This window comes from Solenopsis invicta, chromosome 3, assembly GCF_016802725.1.
Source record: "Solenopsis invicta isolate M01_SB chromosome 3, UNIL_Sinv_3.0, whole genome shotgun sequence".
NCBI classification, from domain to species: domain Eukaryota; kingdom Metazoa; phylum Arthropoda; class Insecta; order Hymenoptera; family Formicidae; genus Solenopsis; species Solenopsis invicta.
The window spans coordinates 4630402-4651248 of NC_052666.1; the positions used below are offsets into that span (position 1 = coordinate 4630402).

The 20847-nt window shown below is 35.2% G+C and overlaps 2 protein-coding genes across 3 annotated transcripts in view; one reads left to right on the forward strand and one right to left on the reverse strand.

Moving 5' to 3' along the window:
- The window catches only part of LOC113005769, a 420425-nt gene that overhangs the window by 202325 nt on the left and 197253 nt on the right, over positions 1–20847 (reverse strand). The gene's annotated exons all lie outside the window — the stretch shown is intronic.
- On the forward strand, positions 10836–14818 carry LOC120357284. Its single transcript, XM_039447442.1, has 5 exons — positions 10836–11156; positions 12771–12895; positions 13861–14288; positions 14453–14747; positions 14798–14818. Exons 1-5 carry the CDS (start codon positions 11090–11092, stop codon positions 14816–14818), a joined length of 936 nt encoding a protein of 311 aa, XP_039303376.1. The 5' UTR covers positions 10836–11089.

Genomic DNA, 20847 nt, shown 5'->3' on the forward strand with positions numbered 1-20847 from the left:
TTTAAATTTATCAATTTAAAACAAAAATGTTTTCACTCTTTTTGGGCGATGTCCTTACGGACCAAAATAAGACAGTAATATATATTTTAATACTATTTATTTATTTAATATATATATATAATTTATATGTCCTCCATCCCTTCCTCTTCCTCCTTCTCCCCTTCCCCTTCCTTCTTCGCCCCTTCCTCTTCCTCGTACCCTGCCTCTTTCTCCTTCTCTTCTTGCTCCTCTTATTTCTCCTCTTCCTCTTCCACCTTTATCTCTTCCTCTTCCGCCTCTACCCCTGTATGGCTGGTACAGGCCTCTCTGCCTGTACCAACGGGTACGCGCACGCCCATGCCCTAGTCCATTGCGCCGGACTGAAAATAAATTATAAATAAATATAAAAACATGTTATACATATATACATATATACATATATACATATAGACATATATACATATAAATATTGTAATGAATATTATTGTTACTTTGCTGACGCTCCTGTTGTGGTTGCAACTGTTGCTCCTGCTGCTGCTGCTGTTGCTCCTGCTGCTGCTGCAGTTGCTCCTGCTGCTGCTGCGGTTGCTCCTGCTGCTGCTGCTGTTGCCCCTGCTGATGCTGTAGCTGCAGGTGTTGCTGCATTTACTGCCAACCTTGCACCAGCATGTTTATGGTCCCCTCCAATCGCTCGAGTCTTTGTTGGACCGATGTTGGTCCTTGTCTGTTAAGACTCACTGTTTTTCGGTTTTGTTCATCTGAAAAATACGTAAATAATAATAATAATTAACGAATATATATAAATATATTATGTACTAATACTAAGAGCAAGGTTGGCGTAAAATATAAAAAATTTCGTTTAAATAAGTTACTTATTATGCAAATAGATAATGCAAGCTATGTAAATTGTTATAAATTAAATAACAGTACAGAAAGTTATAACGGACTAAAATTATTAATATATCCCAGAGAGAAATGACTTGTCAAATCGATGTTGAATGGACATGGATTCAATATAAAAATCATCGTTTTAACGTTTATTTCATTACTTCGCTGAGATTTTGATAGTGATGAAATAGAAATATATAACATGCCAAAGAACTCAAAAATAATTAAAAAAATATATTTATGTCAATTTTCAGTTTATTTTACGATGTAAAAAGATTTTTGTTTTGGACTGCTTAGAAAAATAAATCTTTTTGCATTTCAAAATAAAATCAGAAATGATGACATAAACTTGTTTTTTCATAATTCTTTTTAAATTAACTGATAGGAGATTTGTATTTATTATATATAAAAATCACATTTCAGCAAGAAGAAATATTAAACTCGATGTCAAAACGAAAATTTGTACATCAAATCGATGTCCATTAGACATCGTTGAATTCGAGTTATTTCTCTCTGGAAAATATTAATAACTTTAATTCGTTATAACTTTCTGTATTGTTATTCAATTTATAAAAATTTACATAACTTGGTACTATCTATTTGTAAAAGATTTGTTTGACATGTACAGGTATACATAACCCCTCTTGATTTATTTTCCTATTCTTTAAATTATTGTACGGCACAACCTTGCCTACAAGAAGTACTTATCAATATAGATTGAACGTTTCTAATTGTGTTGATGTTCAATTGTTAAATAATATAATAAAATATTTATAACTAACCATATCGCTGTTTATTCTTGTCTGTCGTTGTCGCAGAAACTTAAACAATCATAGTGGAGACGCGGATCATCGATATACGCGCGGTCCGCACGTGTTTTTACCAACGTAACAGTGAGACGCGGTCTAAATGTGGCATCACTGCTCTGAAATATTGTTCTTCAATTGTTTTTTATGCGCTATGGTCATTCTTATCTGTTTGGTCGCAACATCTTGCTGCTGATCAGAGCTGTCTTCAGCTGGCAAATAGATATTTACGGCCAAAAAGGTATTTTTGATTTTTACACAACACACACAACACACACTCTCTCATACACATACATATTTGGTAAGAGAAAAGGCTTTAGTCGATAAATACTGTGGGAGTGACGAACCACAGGATCCTGATCTCTTTCTGTGACATACACCTTCAATATTTATATATATTATTTTTTTATATATATTATTTATACATATTATTTATATATATTATTTATCTCTATTGGAAATGTCCGACAAATCGATCAAAAAAGGAAAGAGAAGCTTCTCAGAAGCTTGGCTTTCTGATGATCGATATAAATTTTGGATACGCGAAGTTCCGTCCGACAGTTCTCTCTACCATTGCACTATATGCAATAAAAATTTGTCATGCAATTCAGCACATGTTTCAAGACATGCAGATTCTGTGGGTCATAAAAATAAACTTAAAAGAAATTTATTAAATAATAATAATGATAAATTACAACCAACGTGTAGAACATTTCAGCCAAAATGGTTAGAAATTGATGAATATAAATGTTGGTTACGCGAAGTGGCACACGATAAAAGTTTATTTTTATGTTCAATTTGCGATACATATGGAAGTATATCAGGTGGATTATCGCATATTGAACGACACGCAGAATCAAAAACTCATTTAAATAAATGTAAAGATTTGGAAAAGAATAAATCCGATAAAGAATCATGTGTATTAAATAATGAATTACCATTTGAACAACGTATAAAAGAAGCTGAAATGAAATATGCAGCATTAATCGCTAATCTAAATATTCCTTTTTATAATGCAAAACACATTCTCGAATTTTTCCAAAAGTTATCAGATGATCCACATGTGTTGAAACAAATGACAATGGGTCGTACAAAATGCAAGAATGTTGTTACAAATGCACTATACCCAATGATGTGAGAACGTGTCGTGAACAGCATTCAGAACCAGAAATTTAGCATATACATAGATGAAACGTCTGACATTACAAATGAGAAATGGATGACTTTCCTCGTAAGATACGTAGATTTTGAGACATTAGATGTTCGTACGCAACTAGTAAAATTAATTGATATAGATGCCAAAGATTCCAGCGCGGAAAAGTTAACTAACGCATTCAAATGTGAAATGTGGCGATTACAAATACCATTTTTAAATATTGTTGCCTTGTCATGCGACAATGCGTCTGTCATGACTGGGAAACAGAAATCGTTCAAAACAAAATTGGAAGAATTGTGTCCAAATTTATTAACATTTTCGTGTCCTTGCCATTCCGCAGCGTTAGCAGCTCGTGCTGCATGTAAAATGATACCCGATTATTGCGACGATTTTATAAAAGGAATTGCTAAATATGTTAACAGCAGTCCAAAACGTACGGGTATTTTCCGCGAATTTTGTTTGAACTTTGAAAATAAATATATAAAATTAAAAAAATTATGTGAAACACGCTGGCTTTCCCATTATCAATGCGTAGATAGACTTTTGGAATCTTGGCATACAATTGAACTTTTCCTAGTTGAACAAATTTTCAGTGAAAAAAGTAAAACTGGAGAAGAACTGTTAGCCATAATGGGCAAAGCAGATGCAAAAGCTTATTTTTTATTTTTAAAATATATTTTACATGAATTTAATGCTTTCAATGCATTCTTTCAAGCAGTAGAGACGCGAATACATGTATTGCAATCAAAATCGATCCAATTTCTTTTTAAAATATGTAAAAATTTTTTAAAAGATGAACTTATGAAATCTTTTACAGAAAACCTTATGAACATAATATTTTCTGAAAAAGAAAATCATAAAGTTTCTGATGAAATAACTTTTGGACCTGATTGCGATGAGTACCTTACCGAAATAACAATGCAGGGTCACGAAGACGATGTTGCAACAGTTCGTAAGAACTGTTTGTCGTTTTATGTGACTGCTGCAGAAGAAATTCGGAAAAGGTTACCAGTAAACAATATATTTTTATCAAAGTTAAATGTCTTCAGACCATATGTAACTTTATTTAATACAGAAAGAGAAACATCATTCAAAGATGTTTCTTTCATAGCAAAAACTATTGGTGGTTTTGAAGAAGATGGTTTAAAGAAAGAATGGATTGCATTACCATTAGATTTTACGAATGAGGAAAAACATACTCTTTCAACAGAAACATTTGACGAAATGTGGAAAAAAATTTTGCAATGTCAGGACTCGAACAATAAAGCTAAATATCCAAATTTAAAAAGTGTTCTGAATGCTGTTCGGTGTCTTCCAAATTCAAATGCCGATGCAGAGAGAATGTTTTCTTTTTTAACTGTCGTGAAAACGAATATTCGTAACAAACTTTCACCGGCAACCGTTAATGCCATTTGCGTTATTAAATCGGCATTAAAAGCAAGAAACGAAACTTGCATAAAAATGAATATAAAGGAAAGAGATTTATCTCTTATGTCGCCAGACAAATTATATGCAAGCAGCGTTAAAAAAAACCAGAATACTTCATCATTACATGTAATGAATGTTAATGATATTGCTGGTCCATCGTGGGCAGATTGAAATTAAATGTAACAGTTAAAATATCAAAACTTTGATACTTTTAATTTCATATTTATGTAATTAAATTGCATATCATGTCCGCAAGGACATCGCTCGAAAAGAGTGCAAATATTTTTTTTGGGTCCGTAAGGACATCGCTCGAAAAGAGTGCAAACATTTTTTTTTTGGTCCGTAAGGACATCGCTCGAAAAGAGTGAAAACATTTTTTTTTTGGTCCGTAAGGACATCGCTCGAAAAGAGTGCAAATATTTTTTTTTTGTCCGCAAGGACATCGCTCGAAAAGAGTGCAAATATTTTTTTTTGGTCCGCAAGGACATCGCTCCAAAAGAGTGCAATTATTATTTTTTGGTCCGCAAGGACATCGCTCCAAAAGAGTGCAATTATTTTTTTTTGGTCCGCAAGGACATCGCTCGAAAAGAGTGCAAATATTTTTTTTTGGTCCGTAAGGACATCGCTCGAAAAGAGTGCAAATATTTTTTTTTTGGTCCGTAAGGACATCGCCCAAAAAGAGTGAAAACATTTTTGTTTTAAATTGATAAATTTAAACACGCAAACATACACACACACACACACACACACACACATACACACACACACACACACACACTGAGGAAAATGTAAAAAATTTATTTTGAAAGTGATATTTAATCAGTTACATTATTTTGCAATATTATCTAATTCCATTTCTTATGTGACTAGTTAATATTGTAAAATAACATAGCTGATTAAATATTAATTTCAATTCTTATGATTATTACTTTCAAATAGATAAAAATTTTGTACATTTTCCTCCTGACGGAAGAGACCACCACCTTCTCGCGGTTTCCGTTGAGCAACACTATGTACGTTTTGTGTAAATAAAATAAATGAAACAGGTAATACATAGAAAAAAATAATTTCAGTAATAGTCGATATTTATTTCATTAAAAAAAGTGAACATAATTTTTTGTAACTTGACAGATATTTATTTTTACATATAAATAAAAAACGTGCATGGTGGCCAAGAGTGGAGTTAAATATATTAACATGTTTTAATTGCTGTATTAAGTTAGTGCGAGTAAATTATACATTACTTAAAAGCTTGCAGAAAAATAACCGATTCTTAATGACGTCGCCAGAATTACATTGAAGAATTTCGAGATTCGCAATCATGTTACAGCAACAGTAACAGCTGTATGTGATTTCAGATCTGGAGTTGTCAAATTGACGAATGCGGCGCGCGACATTTCCCGATAGGATAATATTTATTAAATTACAAGACGGAATCTTGCATAAATATTGTAATGAGCAATTATGTACTTGACCTTTTATAAAATAGATAATTGTTCAATTAATTTCAAAACAGTACCTCTACATCTGTTTTTGTAAATGGACTTATATAATTGCTTATTAAAATTTTTATGCAAGATTTCGTCATATAATTTAATAAATGTGTTTTAATGAGATTTTCCTAATAATAATATATATATATATATATATATATATATATATATATAATATATATATAATTCTACGTTTATTAATAATTATACATCGCAAATAATTTCTTCAACAATTATTCATATTCATATATATATATATATATATATATATCGCGCGTAGCCCCTGTGACTCTGCTCCGCGGCACGAAAATCTAAAATCGTGCAGCTAAACGCCAAGAGCTGTGCTTGTAATACGAGAGAAAGAGAACGCTCAGGTCAGAAGAGGGTAGGTCGAGAAGGAGAGAGACCGCTCGAGAGAGAAAGAGACAGAAGAAGTCCCCACTCGGCGCCTCGGCTGCTCGACGCAGGCCGATAAGTGGGGAGAAAGTGCCAACGGGTGCTCGCGAGTGCTGTTCTTTCTGGCAGCGGTGTGCTGCAAATCGGCGCATCAGCGGCAACTCTGGCCAGATCAGGCTTTCCACAATAAGGCATGCCATGAAATTACCTGATTGCGCCCGGAACAAAATGCAAGCAAACCTTAACCATTTTCTATTCGGGAAGCAGCTCCTAATTAAGATTCTCACTGAAGTGTGAGCTGGTGAGTTGGTCGCGGTGGCACCTAGATATAACGCCTGTGGCCGCATTCGACTCACGAGAAGATCCCCGTGGCGTAGCCGCCTAGCGGTGGCGCATAAAACATTCGGAAAGATTTAAAACGAAACGTCTCCAGAATATTAAGAAAATATTGCAAATGTAATATTTAAAATAGAATGTCTCTAAAATATTTAATTCGCAACATTCTGAAACATTTCAAATAGAATGTCGCCAGACTTTTTATATAAAAGACGTTTTATATAAAACATTCGGAAAGATTTAAAGCGAAATGTCTCCAGAATATTAAAAAACTATTGCGAATGTAATATTAAAAATAGAATGTCTTCGCAATTCTCACCCCGCTTGGATATGATTTTCGAAATCTTTGTCCCGATTGGGCGATCCGGATTTTCGGTTTCCAAGCGCAGCGAATAAAGACGATCGGCCGACAAACGATTACTGACGGTCCCAGGACTAGCAACGCTAATATTGTCTTAAGGCAGTTGTTTACAACCACTTTTGCAATTGCAATATCGGCGCCGCATCGTCCGAATGATTTTTATTGTTGGGTAATAACCGCGAGCAAACAGGAAATGCTCAAGACCGTCCAAGATTTCCCTTTTTCATTTGTTTGTACCCCTTTTTGGTGTTTTATTGTGCCGCGCTGTCCGACCGTCGCCTATTCTTTGTGATGCATGTATTGCATCCGCATGTGTGTATGTACGCGATACAAATTTCGCGTTGTTACAATTAGTGGAACAGATGTTTCACCACTGGAGTCAGACGGAAAAATATCCAATCTTCTTTTAATACGATCCAATTCCAAGCTACTTAAAGTTAAAGTCGCAGTCTATACAAACATAATAAAATACTAAATATTTTTAAATTATATTTATAAAACAATATAAATATAAAAACGTTATAAAATGCAATAACAATATGAAATATTCCTCTAAAAAAATTAAAAAATTTTAGAAGTATCAAAAAATAAAAATTACTTGTTCATAAAAAGCATAGAATTTTTTTTCAAAATTTATTCGGTCAACTGTCTTAGGTATTAATTCTTTTAAATATTTTTTATTATTTTTAATTAATTGCGGAATATCACTTTTCCTAATACCATTTTCTAAAGACAGACCAAAAACAATGAAGTAACACTATAACTTGAAAACTCTTAAATTTTTATTGCATTTGATCATTATATAACTATAAATTTTTTGTTATATATGACAAAATCAATTCATTTGCAGCATTTAACAAATTTGCAGCAGAACCTGAATAGCTCTATATGTAATTTGATGCAGACTGATAGCAGAATCTGCTGCCAATTTGCTATTAGATTAGCTTATAGGTTAGGTTTTATTGTATCAATAGATTCTACCGGTAGAAGTAATAGACATGAATTTAATGCAGACACAGTTAATGCTAATCTGCTGACATACTGTAAAAATTTTACTGACTGAATTACAAGTCTTAATTTAAAAATATTTTATTTTAAACGTACCTTTGAAAACAGGAATATAAGCCTCAAAGCCTGTGTGCTTCGAAGATAAAGCTCGTCTTCATCCATAATTCTGTATACTCACTTCTGTATAACCCACACAGCACAGAACGTCACCAGAATATCGGCAGAATATTACATTTAAAATTTGAAATATTTTGGTAATTATCTCAGAGACATTCTGAAATATTCTGGACGTTAGCAGAATGTCTCATGTCTGTACTTGGAGACATTCTGAAATATTCTGGAATTATATGCACAGAGTTTCATCAGAATGTCGCTAGAATATTATATTTAAAATATTTTGGTGATTATCTCAGAGATATTCTGATGATGTTAGCAGAATGTCTTATGTCCGCACCTAGCAATATTCTGAAAACATTCTGTAATATTTCAGAAATATTTGCACAGAATGTCATCAGAATGTCATTAGAATATTACATTAAAAAATTGAAATATCCTGGTGATTATCTCAGAGATATTCTGACGATGTTAATAGACGATATTCTATTAATTCTTCTAATGTCCACACTTGGCAATATTCTGGAGACATTGTAATATTCTGGAAATACGAGAATAATAAAATTTAATTGAATATAAATTTTATAGGTTTTCATGTTAATAATCTCTGATAACTGGAAGTGAATTTTTACAAAAGTTATTAATTATAGTAATTGATTCTTGTGCTTATGTTATTATAACTCTATCTCTTCAAATAGTTCAAATATTTGTTGTTTAAAGATTATTTTTAAAATTTTTGATTATAAATAAATACATAACATAAAACGTTTTAGAGGCAAATAACATTTAGTTAATTTTAATATTTAATAAATGAGAAAATTAATAATTAATTTTTGAATATATTATTATTACTCACGTATATTATTATTAATATTATTATCCTTGTATATTATTATTACTATTCAAAATAATTGAAAGACACGTGCTTTTTAAAGTATATATTATTTATTACCTTTTGTATATATTTATTACATATTTTTTACTTTGCATGTATATATTTTACGTACATATATATATACACACACACACACACACACACGCACACGCACACGCACACGCACACGCACACGCACACGCACACGCACACGCACACGCACACGCACACGCACACGCACACGCACACGCACACGCACGCACACACACACACACACACACACTGACGAGGCACACCCGGTATATATATATATATATATATATATACATACACACTGTGACGTGACATCCTGGTCGGCTGTCCGTCACAGGGATCCGGCCGGGGAGCGCACGCTGCGACTCTACGTCCTCTCGGCTCGGAGACGGACATGTCGACGCGTGCGCTAATAATTCCGCGTTTTTGTTTTGTGTGCTTGTGTTCGTCCGTTAATTGTAGCAACATTTTGCCGATCGGCGTCTAGCCAATATTAATTCTGTACCGACGAAGTCTCACCCGGCTAGAAGATTGCTAGAAGGAAGACCTACCGCCACTCGGAATCTTACGGATCACGCGCAGGATCGCAGTAGCGCGCACGACAGGTGATCTCTCTTCATTTAATTACGTTATCTCTTACCGTCACGCCTGACGCAACAGTAAGGCTGCTAAAATTGGAGGACGCAAAGAGGGAAAGTCAGACGTAGGAAACGTCAACACTCCACACAGATCATCTCGAGGGAGACCCCGAACGAGGAGCTGCGAGAGGATGTTCCCGATTTGATCCCGAGCGCGGGGGCAGCGGACACCGAAGAGTCCGTAGGGAGAGCCGTCCGGCCTCGGGAAAATCACGGGAAGAATCGCGAGCTGCCCGAAGACACCGACCTACTCCGAATTGCGCGCCGCAGCGCGACAGCCTGATTAGAGGGTCGCGAGGACCGCGTACTAAAGCAGAACCAATAGCGGGGCGCGACGAGCCCCCGTGCGTGGGGCAAGAGAGCCTACGTGCCACCTGCCGAATTTCCTCGCGCTATCGATCACTTCGCTGTGGATCGTCAGCCGGACCGTCACGAGCTGGGACGACCGGAGCCGCTACCGTCGAGGATGACCTTTTGTTCGAGCCAAGCCAGCGTCGTGGTGAGACGAACGAAACTTTTGTAAAGCCGCCGATTTCGCCGATTGGATTGGTCGCGCGCGTAGTAATTGCAATTAGAGTTCACGTTCGCCGTAAGATCTTCCGCCGGAATTGGAGCACGTATGTGATCGCGTGCAGTCCGCATGCTCAGCCGCCGTACGCTCCATCCGATCAAGTCGCGTCTCTTTGTCGGTTCCGTTTATTGAGAGCGTCGCCGACACCACAGCCAAGTCGTGTCAATTGCGTGAGACTCTTGTGTGTCGTCTGTAGTAGCATTTGTATGTGTGTCTGTTTAGCGATCGCGTATTGCCGATCGCGTATTTCGTACCGAGTCGCCCTATAAGTGAAATATATGTGATGAAATTGAGAGTGGTGTAACGCACATTCGCGGTATACACTGAGAAAAAGGTTTCTTTATGCCAATTAAATATATTTGGTTGACACTTTTGTAAAATATTTATTTCAAGCAAACGAATTATATTTAATATAAATGAACGTTTTGTTGGTATTGCTAATTTACTTTATCATTCATATTTGTGTCAACTCGGCGATATAGTTGACATGATTTATTTCATACAAATGTGTGAGATGTTGGATCAAATAAAGTTCGTTCTTTTGAGTGAAACGAATGCGATTTGTTGAGTCAACTCTATATTTCTTAATAGATAAGAAATCTTGTTTTGTTTCGTGCTCGGTTCCGTGAGTCTCGCGCGTAATCCTGCCAGTGCACGGCGCGCGCCTCGATCTGCTTTTCCCGCCGGTTTCGCAGAGTACGCATGGCGTCATAGTCTACCGAATTTCGCGAGTGCCGTGAGATCGTGATTGAGAATATTTGTGAAGTTGAAGGTAACCCTCCGTCGTCGAGGTCGAGGAGTCGCGTAGCAGGTGTGTATGTGTGTGCACGTGTGTCGCGCGGATTCGCACACCAGGACGATCGATAAGCCGTCCGTCGTCAGGATCGCGTCTTCCGGGGAACAAGACGCGGATCGTCGGGAAGCCCGGCACGTGCCGGCACCGTTCCCTCGAGCCTATACAAGCCGGCGAAAACCTAACCTGCAAAGGCAACTGACGCTTCGAGCCTAATGATGGAAGATTTTTTGTGCGATCTATTGTCACCGTCCAAAGAGGACATTTTAAGGAGATTACAGGGTGAGTACAAAACGCAATGCATGAACAGTTGAGCGTGTGCCTCGCCGCATTAGCAATTCTCGCACAAAAGAACAGGTTACCTTTTCGCATATATCGCGCATTTGTTTTAGATAGTTTGTGTGACACACGTTTTCTTTTTCATCTGTGGGCACACGTGCGAGATGCCTTAAGGTCCTTGCACAATGCGAGAGAATAGCGATAGCGATAGAGAATAAATATAAATATTGATTTCACAGCTCCTGATTGGTTCGCAGATATTTTCCGCAGTTTTTGATTGGTTGAACATTTCTATCGTTATTCTTGTTGCTATTCTCTCGCATTGTGCAAGGACCTTTAGGGTCGATTCAGACACAACCGTGCCGTACCCGTACCGTATAATATCCGTATCGTTAACATTAGAAAAGGGGGGAGACACATTAGACAAGGATGGAGACAATAAGAATCCTTGTCTAATGTTTCTGTCCGTGATACGGTACGGCATGGCTGTGTCTGAATCAACCTTTAAGGTTGATTCACACTATACGGCACGGACCGTCACGTTCCGACAACGACACGTACGTTCACGTACGTTAGACAAGGATGGAGACAATAGGTATCCTTGTCTAACGTATGTGTCGTTGTCGGAACGTGACGGTCCGTGCCGTATAGTGTGAATTAACCTTTATTCGGCTCAATTGAAATTAGGCACGCTCGCCTTCCGCTTTTGAAAGCTATGCCAGATTCAATGAAAAAAGCCGTCCTTCTCGCATACTTGGATCACATGCTCACATGGATCACGTGCTTGCACAATGCGTAGCAAGCGTGCAAGCACTATATTATTTTTACCAGAAAAGCTCCGATTGTTTTAAACAATTCAGAGAGAGAGAGAGAGAGAGAGAAAGAGCGACAAATAAAAGAAAAGCTCTGGAATGTTCGGGAAAAAAATGAAAGAGCAAATGCTCGATACCTTACTGAAAATAATGTTTGTTGTTAACTATAGATTTGCCATTATATATTATTTTGAATTTTGATGGTTCGTTATTCGTTCCGTCAATTTATTTGTTGTTTATTTTGTATTATTACTCTTCATTGATTTCTTGAATAATCTTTTTATTCGACTTGAAATTAATTTAATTATTACTTTCTTGATTTAAGACAATTATTAACTGACTAAATAACGTTCGCATACTGTAATAATTTCACATTTTTCTAATTATTAAGTTCATTCGATTTAATTTTGAATTTGCCCAATGCTTAACCTATCATGTATTTTGAATAATACATTTTAATAATTTGGTTTCCATATAATTAAATAAGAAAAATGGTCAATTTTTCTTTGTCTATTTATGTTTTTAAAATTACCGACTTGATTATCGTAGAATTCGATCATCGTATGTACCAAATGTCGCAATTAACGTTTTTCAATCAACTTTAATTTAATTGTTTATCCGATTTTGCAGCTGATTTCTGAGATGAATTTTTCACCTGATTCATTACCGATTTATCAGCTGATAAATCACCTGTTAAATCACCTGTTACATGACCTGATTATTTTCAGTAGGGACATTTCTTGAGTGCCTCATTGTTTAAATTTGTTGTACTTACATACGTTTTGTTATTAATTTTATTCTACAGATAATGACATAACCGACATGAAGACTCTGGGAGAAATAATTACCAGCCACGTTGACTTCAAAGAATTAATTCCCAGCATGGGGTTAAGACTTAAAATCAAATCAAAATATATGAGCATGACAAATGTATGGTGATGGTTCTTATCGTATAATTAAAGCATATTCTTTCCTTCTATTTGCTCGTTGTTCAATATTTCAAAGTTCTTCAAGTTTTGTAGCTTGTTTTTTTACTTCTGTGTTGTCTCGGTATAACTTGTTTTTATTGTTTAAGTATATTCTTAGTATTGTATGTAGTGTAGCAGATTTATTGACTTTAAAAGTAATGTGAATATTTCGATAAGAAAATTTTTTACGTTTGTCCGTAAAGCGTATAATAACAGTAAAAATAAATTTAAAACAATTATTGAAATGTTGACCTAATTTAACCTAAAATCACTTCCAAATACCTATTTCGTACTTCTGATATTTACAAAATGCCTTTATATGGTCGTACTAGTGTGTGTCATTTTGGAGCAACTTTTTTTTTATTTCACGAATAGCATACTTGCATTTATAGTTTACTTTAAACCTTAATATCGTCTAAATGGTTATATTTATGAAAAAAATATAAGAGACCTTTTTTGTAGATCGTTAAATTTTCTACAAAAATATGTATTGATTATTTCATAATTTTTGATAGTTGATATGATACAAAATTCATAAGAAGCAAAAACAAGTTTTATAAAATTTATCAAACTTTAACTTTGAATATCTTTTGAACAGTTGAATTTATGAAAAAATGATAAGAGATCTTTTTTGTAGAGCGGTAAATTTACAACAGAAAATCTATATGGCGCAATGCTGTATTACTGTTTGTTAGATAGTTATACAATTTTTTCTATCTTACTAAATGAAAAATAAAAAATCGCGATGAGCGACCTGTTAATATTAATATTAAGGGCTAAAAATTTAACAGGTATCTTATTTTACCTTCCTGCAAGTATATATGCTATTCGTGAAATGAAAAAAAAAGTTGCTCCAAAATGACACACCCTAGATTCTACTCTAATAATAGTATTATATTTGTAACTATTTTTATGATGTATTCATAGGTTAAATTTCCAAGTGTCAAAAATCAACAAGAAGAACCCGTAATCGCCGGAATTGTCAACGCTGACGGATCCGTTTTATTGGATACTGATGCAGTGCACCTGGATGTACACAGCCAAATTACCGATTCACTACATACAAATATTGTTGAACCACCACAGTTATTGCAGGACGATAAAGTTGTTACTGAGAGTCGTAATAAAGAAAGCGCGGAATCAGCTGAGACATTCAATTTACAAGACACAGATCTGGTCACAAAAAAAAGAAAATTAAACCGGGGTGTAGACTTTGACGTAAAAGAAATATTGGAAAAAGATGCAACGGGACGAGCGGTACTAAACATTTATAACAACACGAGGGACTTATCAACAAAATGTCAAAGTTATGTATGTGACATCATTGTCACACATGCTTTGAACAACTGCATAACGTAAGCAAAAACTTATAATGTATAAATCAATGTTTATAATTAAGAAATATATTTTTAAATTGTACTTATAATAATGTCTAATATTTAGCTTTAAAAAACGTGAAAACCTAAAAATGTATTTGTTAAAAGTTTTTCAAACTATTTTATGAGCATCAATTTTTCAGAAATCTTCGAAACGAGGATTTTGACGCTATTGCTGATAATATCGTTCACGTATTTCCGGAAGAATGTAAAGAAACATATTATGTTCCTCCTGTGTCTAACAGAGATTCTTCGAACCAAAAATCGAAAGTTGCTAAAGGGAAGTTGGTGGATAAATACCGGAATAAAATTTCATTTTTACGAGAAGCGAAAATAAATGTAACAAGCGACGTAATACCTGAGGCAGCTACTTGCATGTCGTCGGAAGCGCATCAGGGTACAGATACATCATGTTCAGATACATTAATGTTTTTAGTGGTTAGTAGTTTTTATGTATATTACTTTTATGTGTCTTTAACAATTTTCAGAAAACAGTAAATTATGTCTAATCCACAATAGAGCACCGTGGGCTGACGTCATAAACCATTGGAATACTTCGTATACATTGCGACTGGTAAATTGCATGAACAAGAAAACTCTTCATGACCTGTTAGAAGAATGGCCAATTCTATTAACGGAGAACAGTTACTTGCTAGTGCGTATAAAACAGTTTCTTTTATAATTTTTGTTTCATTGGTCGCAATATAATTCAAAAAAACCGGACTGTTTAACGTTTAAAGATATAATACAAACATAAATGATTAATTCCGTAGATTGAACAGGATTTTTGCCAAAAATATAAAGAGCAAGATCAACTCTTGATACGCAAGTGGAATGATTATTTTAACGCCTACTATCTTTAAATAGGAAATATCTTAGTCAATCAGATGAATTACTCTTGGAGGTCCTGAAGAATGGAAACCTAACTCAGAGTTAGTACCTAAATAAGATCGGGCCCATATTTGTGTGCAATGTATATTTACTTATTTATATGCATTGTATTTTATTTGCAGATTCTCAGAATTTTATTCAAATTTCCCTTCTCGCGGCATTAGTACCGCCGAAATCTAACAAAATTTCCATTAAAAAACAGGGAAGGAGAACCTATTGAGAAGCCTTCCACCGTTGAAAGTAGGGAAGGAATTATTTTACTTGTCACGGTAATAAAAATAAAAATAATAATTATTACGATTATAATAACAATAATAAAACAATAACAATTATTATATACTGGCAATTCAAGAGTAACATTAATAGTATAATAGCGCCATTAGTAATGATGATAAATTAATAATAATATAGTTAATTTTTATTAATTATAAAAGAATTGTAATTAATATTATGACATAAAGTATAGTAATATTTAAATATAAATTATTATGTGTAGGTTCCCGGAGATATTCAAGAGGTTGTACGGCAAAGAACTGAAAAATTATATCAATTCGGGCAGACGGTTCAGCCATTCGTAGTAGTTGTTGGGGCAGAAGTAACTTCCATCGAGAAAGTCTATCTGTGCATCGATGAACGACTTATAGAAATACCTTCTGTGTTAAAAGCCCTGGACGTGGCGTTCAAAACGTTTATTTCATACAACGTACGGTATCCACTAGAAAGTGACCACTTGTGGTACCTACTACAATGCGGTGTTTATGGTATTGAAACCGCTTTCGACGACAAAATACCGTCAATTTGCAATTTAGTTAACAAATTAAAAAAACAAGTATAAGGAACGTGAATAACAGCAGCATGAAAATATTTCGGTTAATAAAGCACTTATAATAATACTTATAATATACTTATAATAATACTTATAATACTTATAATAATACTTATAATATACTTATAATATACTTATAATAATACTTATAATATACTTATAATATACTTACTTATAATAATAATAAAGCATTACTTATAATAAAAAATTATGGATTGCAAAATTTGTGGGCTAATTATTCGCGGGGAGAGCCAACAGTTATTAGGTCATATAAAATGTTTGCACCCGATGGAAAATGAATATACGTGTATCCATAAAAAATGCATGCGCAAATTCGTTTCTTCACTGTTTCTTCATTAAAAAAACATGTCCGCACATTTAATCTCGGCAGTACAAGCAATGTAAATAATACTCACCACGATATCGTTTCAAATAGCCCTTCCGAAACTTTTGGCTATTTGCAATCTTGCAGTACGGATGCACAGTCTAATGCTATTGAATCTCCAAAATCACTCGAGACTGGCATACATGATATTAAAATTTATTGGGAATTTATATAGTGAATCATCAATTGCAAAATCTACGGTTCAAAAAATTACGGATCAATTGTCGGAAACTGTAAATGATGTCCTACAGGAAGTTAAGCAGAAAGTACAGAAGGTGTTACCAATAGAATTTCATGTACAAGTTAAGGATTGTTTTGACGTATCGTTTCTCAGGGATTTGAATACAGAGTATAACCGAATATGCTATTTGAAAAAATGCAAACATTTTATATCACCGGAATCATTTATTATTGGAGAGATGTCAAATAATAAAATAGAAAATGGAAAAAGTGTTTTAAAAATGACAAAATGTGAAGGTCAAATCGTACCAATGCGGAAAGTTTTGAAGTCATTTTTAGAATTGCCAAACGTTTATGAAACTATAACAGCCTATATTGAGAAAGAATCTTCTTGCACAGATGGAAATTATTCAAATTTATTTCACGGTTCTCTTTGGAAAAATATAAAAAGTAATTTCCAGAATAAAATATTGATCCCCTTGTTTGTATATTATGATGATTTCGAAACAGGAAATCCGTTGTCGTCTTCAGCCGGTATCCACAAAGTTGGTGGAATGTATTATTCTGTTGCAGCAATACCTTCCGCATTTTCGTCAACTTTAGACAATATACATCTCGGTCAATTAATTTATAGTTCTGACCGATCAAATTTTGGAAATGAGAAATGCTTTTATCCAATTATACAAGAATTAAAATTTCTTAGCGAGACAGGCATTTTGGTTTCCATAAACGGTCAGGAAAATCGCGTATACTTTACAATGTTTGGGTTACTTGGTGATAATTTAGGATTAAACGGTCTTCTCGGTTTTACCGAGAGTTTTTCAGCACAGTATTTTTGCCGAATATGTCGTGCATCGAAAACTGAAACTTCCCAACAATATATAGAGTGTGCCGATTATTTAAGAAATACAGAAAATTACGAAGCTGATGTGATTAATTTAACTGGTGGCGTTAAAGAACGATGCATTTTTAATCAAATACCGAATTTTCATAATGTGATAAATTTAACGTGCGATATTATGCATGACCTTTTTGAAGGGGTATGTAGATATGACATGGCAGAAATTATTGGCCACATTATTGAAATGAAATATATTTCATTAGACCAATTAAATGATAGATTACAGTATTTTATTCACACCGATGTTGATAAAGGGAATAAAATATCTTCGATAAATTCTAGGCACATTAAGAATGGTTGCCTTATTACGACTTCTGCAGAAATGTCGTATTTAATTTGTTACTTCGGAATGATCGTCAGTGACGTAATTCCTGAAGACGACGAGGTCTGGATTTTATACCAAACATTATACGATATTGTCAATATAGTTACAAGTAGAATTATTTCAGAAAAAGAAATCACACATTTACAGCAATTGATTAAAGAGCACAATAGGTTATATATGACGTTATTTAATAAAACACTAAAACCGAAATATCATTTCTTAATCCATTATCCAAACATTATTCGTCTCATGGGCTCTTTAAAAAATTTATCTTCAATCCGCTTTGAAGCGTATCACAAAATATGTAAGACATATGCCCGAATTGTAGCTTCACGCAGAAACCTATTGTTAACAAAACTGCAATTACAATTTAGCTATCGATTATTAACTAAAAAAGGCTTCACTACATCGGTAAATGTAGGTCGCACTATTGGGAGATTGCCTTATTATTTAAAACCTGAAATACTCTCAAAAGTTTGTTCGGAAGAAGATTACGAAGTATCATGGATACAAATTAATGGAAAAATGTATAAATCAAATTACAATATACGTTTAGGCATAAACGATGACGATAATCCGGTATTTGCAACAATTGTATCCGTAATATCTTATAATAATAATAGCGTTTATTTCACGTATAAGATTTGTGATACACTAGGTTTAAATAGTCATGCTAAAGCATACGAAATTAGATTATAAGGACACGAAATTAAGAAAATTCAAGTGTACAAAATTGACGAAAACTACAACAATGTACCACCCGTATATGCAGCGCATACGACATCCGGCGGTCGCTGCATGATTTCCGCCAGACATTAGTATCATGTATATTATATAAAACAATATTTAAATAAAAAAACATTTCAAAATAGTTCATGTGTTCTCAATAAAATGTATACATTCAATTACATGTTCAACATTTTAGGTCATCATATACATATACACTTTATAATGCATGCTTATATATATATAACTTATATATATATATATATATATATATAATTACAAACGTCGAGACGCGGATTTCCAGCAAAATGAAATTATTTACTATTAAAAATATTTAATTGATGCAAAAAGATATTATTTTGTGCCAAATTCGAATTTCTTACCTAATAATAAATCTTCCGTTAATGTAACAAAATATACTTTTGTGCCAAAATTATATTCTTTAAGTATTAAGAAATATTCAATTGATGCAAAAAGATATTCGTTCGTGCCAAAATTATATTCCTTAACTGTTAAGAAATATTCAATTGATGCAAAAAAGATATTCGTTCGTGCCAAAATCAGATTCATTAACTATTAAAGTACGTTAATTTGGAGCAACAGAATATTCACTATTATCACAAACCAACGATTGCATTGATTCAACAAAATATTCGATTCGCCGTATCCAACCATGCCATTTATTATCTGTTAACGAGTTTTATTTGGTCCAAGGAAACCTTTTTCTCAGTGTACGGCGTATTCTGTCCGCCGCTAATTAGAATTGAATTTCGACTCTCTCCGTTCGGTGAGCTCGTACTGACAACCGTGTGGTATTTTCCGACCGCGCCCGGGTCGCGAGACATCGTCGCTGATTCTTGTGAGTAATGTTAGATCTCGGCCGAAATACATTGTTAATTTCTCTATTAAATTGATGTGTTCTCTTTAAGCTCCCTCGCTCTCTTCTACCATCTCGCCCGCAGCGAACCACTCCCTCTGCCAATTCCATGGCCGAGCTACCGGTTAAGAAAACCCGTTATTGCCCATGACGAAGTAGAGTATTTTCGCGTTTCTTTTTCCTGCATGAATTGAGAGATCGGTATAACGTTTTGATCTAAGGGTGGCACGCTCGCTCGTGCCTGGCGCCCAATAGTACCGTCTAATTTCGTGCGTTTAGTGTGAGCGACTTTACGAGCAGCTTTGCTATCTAACTATCGTCACGAGCAATTAACGTAGCACCACGCTCATGAGTACGGTTGCAACACATACACATATGTATAACACATTGTATGTATTATATGCTTTCTTGATCCATGTCATCTTGGATCTCTTTTGATCTACAAAAAAATATACAAAATGTAATTAATAGATTAAAGTTACGTAATGAAATTGTAACGATGCACACCCCCGAAAAATAAAGTGCATCGTCCCCGGCCACCAACAACCAGAGAAAGAGCCGCCGGGCTATAACCGGAGGTGCCTCGGGCACCCAATTATAAAGAATACCACGAGCTACGCGCGGCAAAAACCGTGTCGAGCCATCGGGCGCGCCAAGTCGGCATGCACGCGCACACGAGGGAGCGCGCGTTCGTCCCACTCCGGCGACTCCGCTATCAAGCGCCGAAAATGACGGAGGCGAACGGAATCGCCGGGTATATATAGGGCCGCGTGCTCCAGTAAAGTCGCTTTTTCCCCTCCCCTGTTTTTTTTCTTTTCCTTTTGTCTTCCTCTCTTAAGTTAGGCTAGAGATGGGCATTATCGGCGTTATGTCTGTCACGTGTGAACGTCTGGGTGTAATGGTCTAGAAGGTATCGTTTTTCGCTAATAATAGCGCACGACTGAGCTGTGGGAGATTGTTGGTCAGAAAGAGGTAATAAAGTCTCTTTTGGTGAGTACGGCGTCTTATTTCCGTGTCTCTTTTGATTTCTTTTGTGTCTGCTGCCGCCCCGTAACGAGGCGTTTGAGAGCTCAGTAGACTAATTATGAATTTTGTGTTTTAATGTTGAGCTGCGAGTCGAGCGGGCGAGCGGAGTTGGAAGTCGTCGGAAAAATTTTGGCGAAACTTTAAAGTAGACATTTGGAGAGTGTTGAGCGTTTTCTGCGTTTCGGGCCACCGGACTGGATACCGCGGATGTGGGCACGTCGCGAGAGCGCAAGATATTCCTCCCGACCGGGCCCAGCGAAGGGCCGCCCTTTTCGGCTTTGAAGAATCCGGAGACCGTCAGGTTGTTCGATTGGCGAAGGAGGAGGACCAGGAATATGAACACCCCTCTCTCGAGCCGGACCTCTAGAAGAGCAGGCCTTGCCGGAGCGGTGCTCGATGAC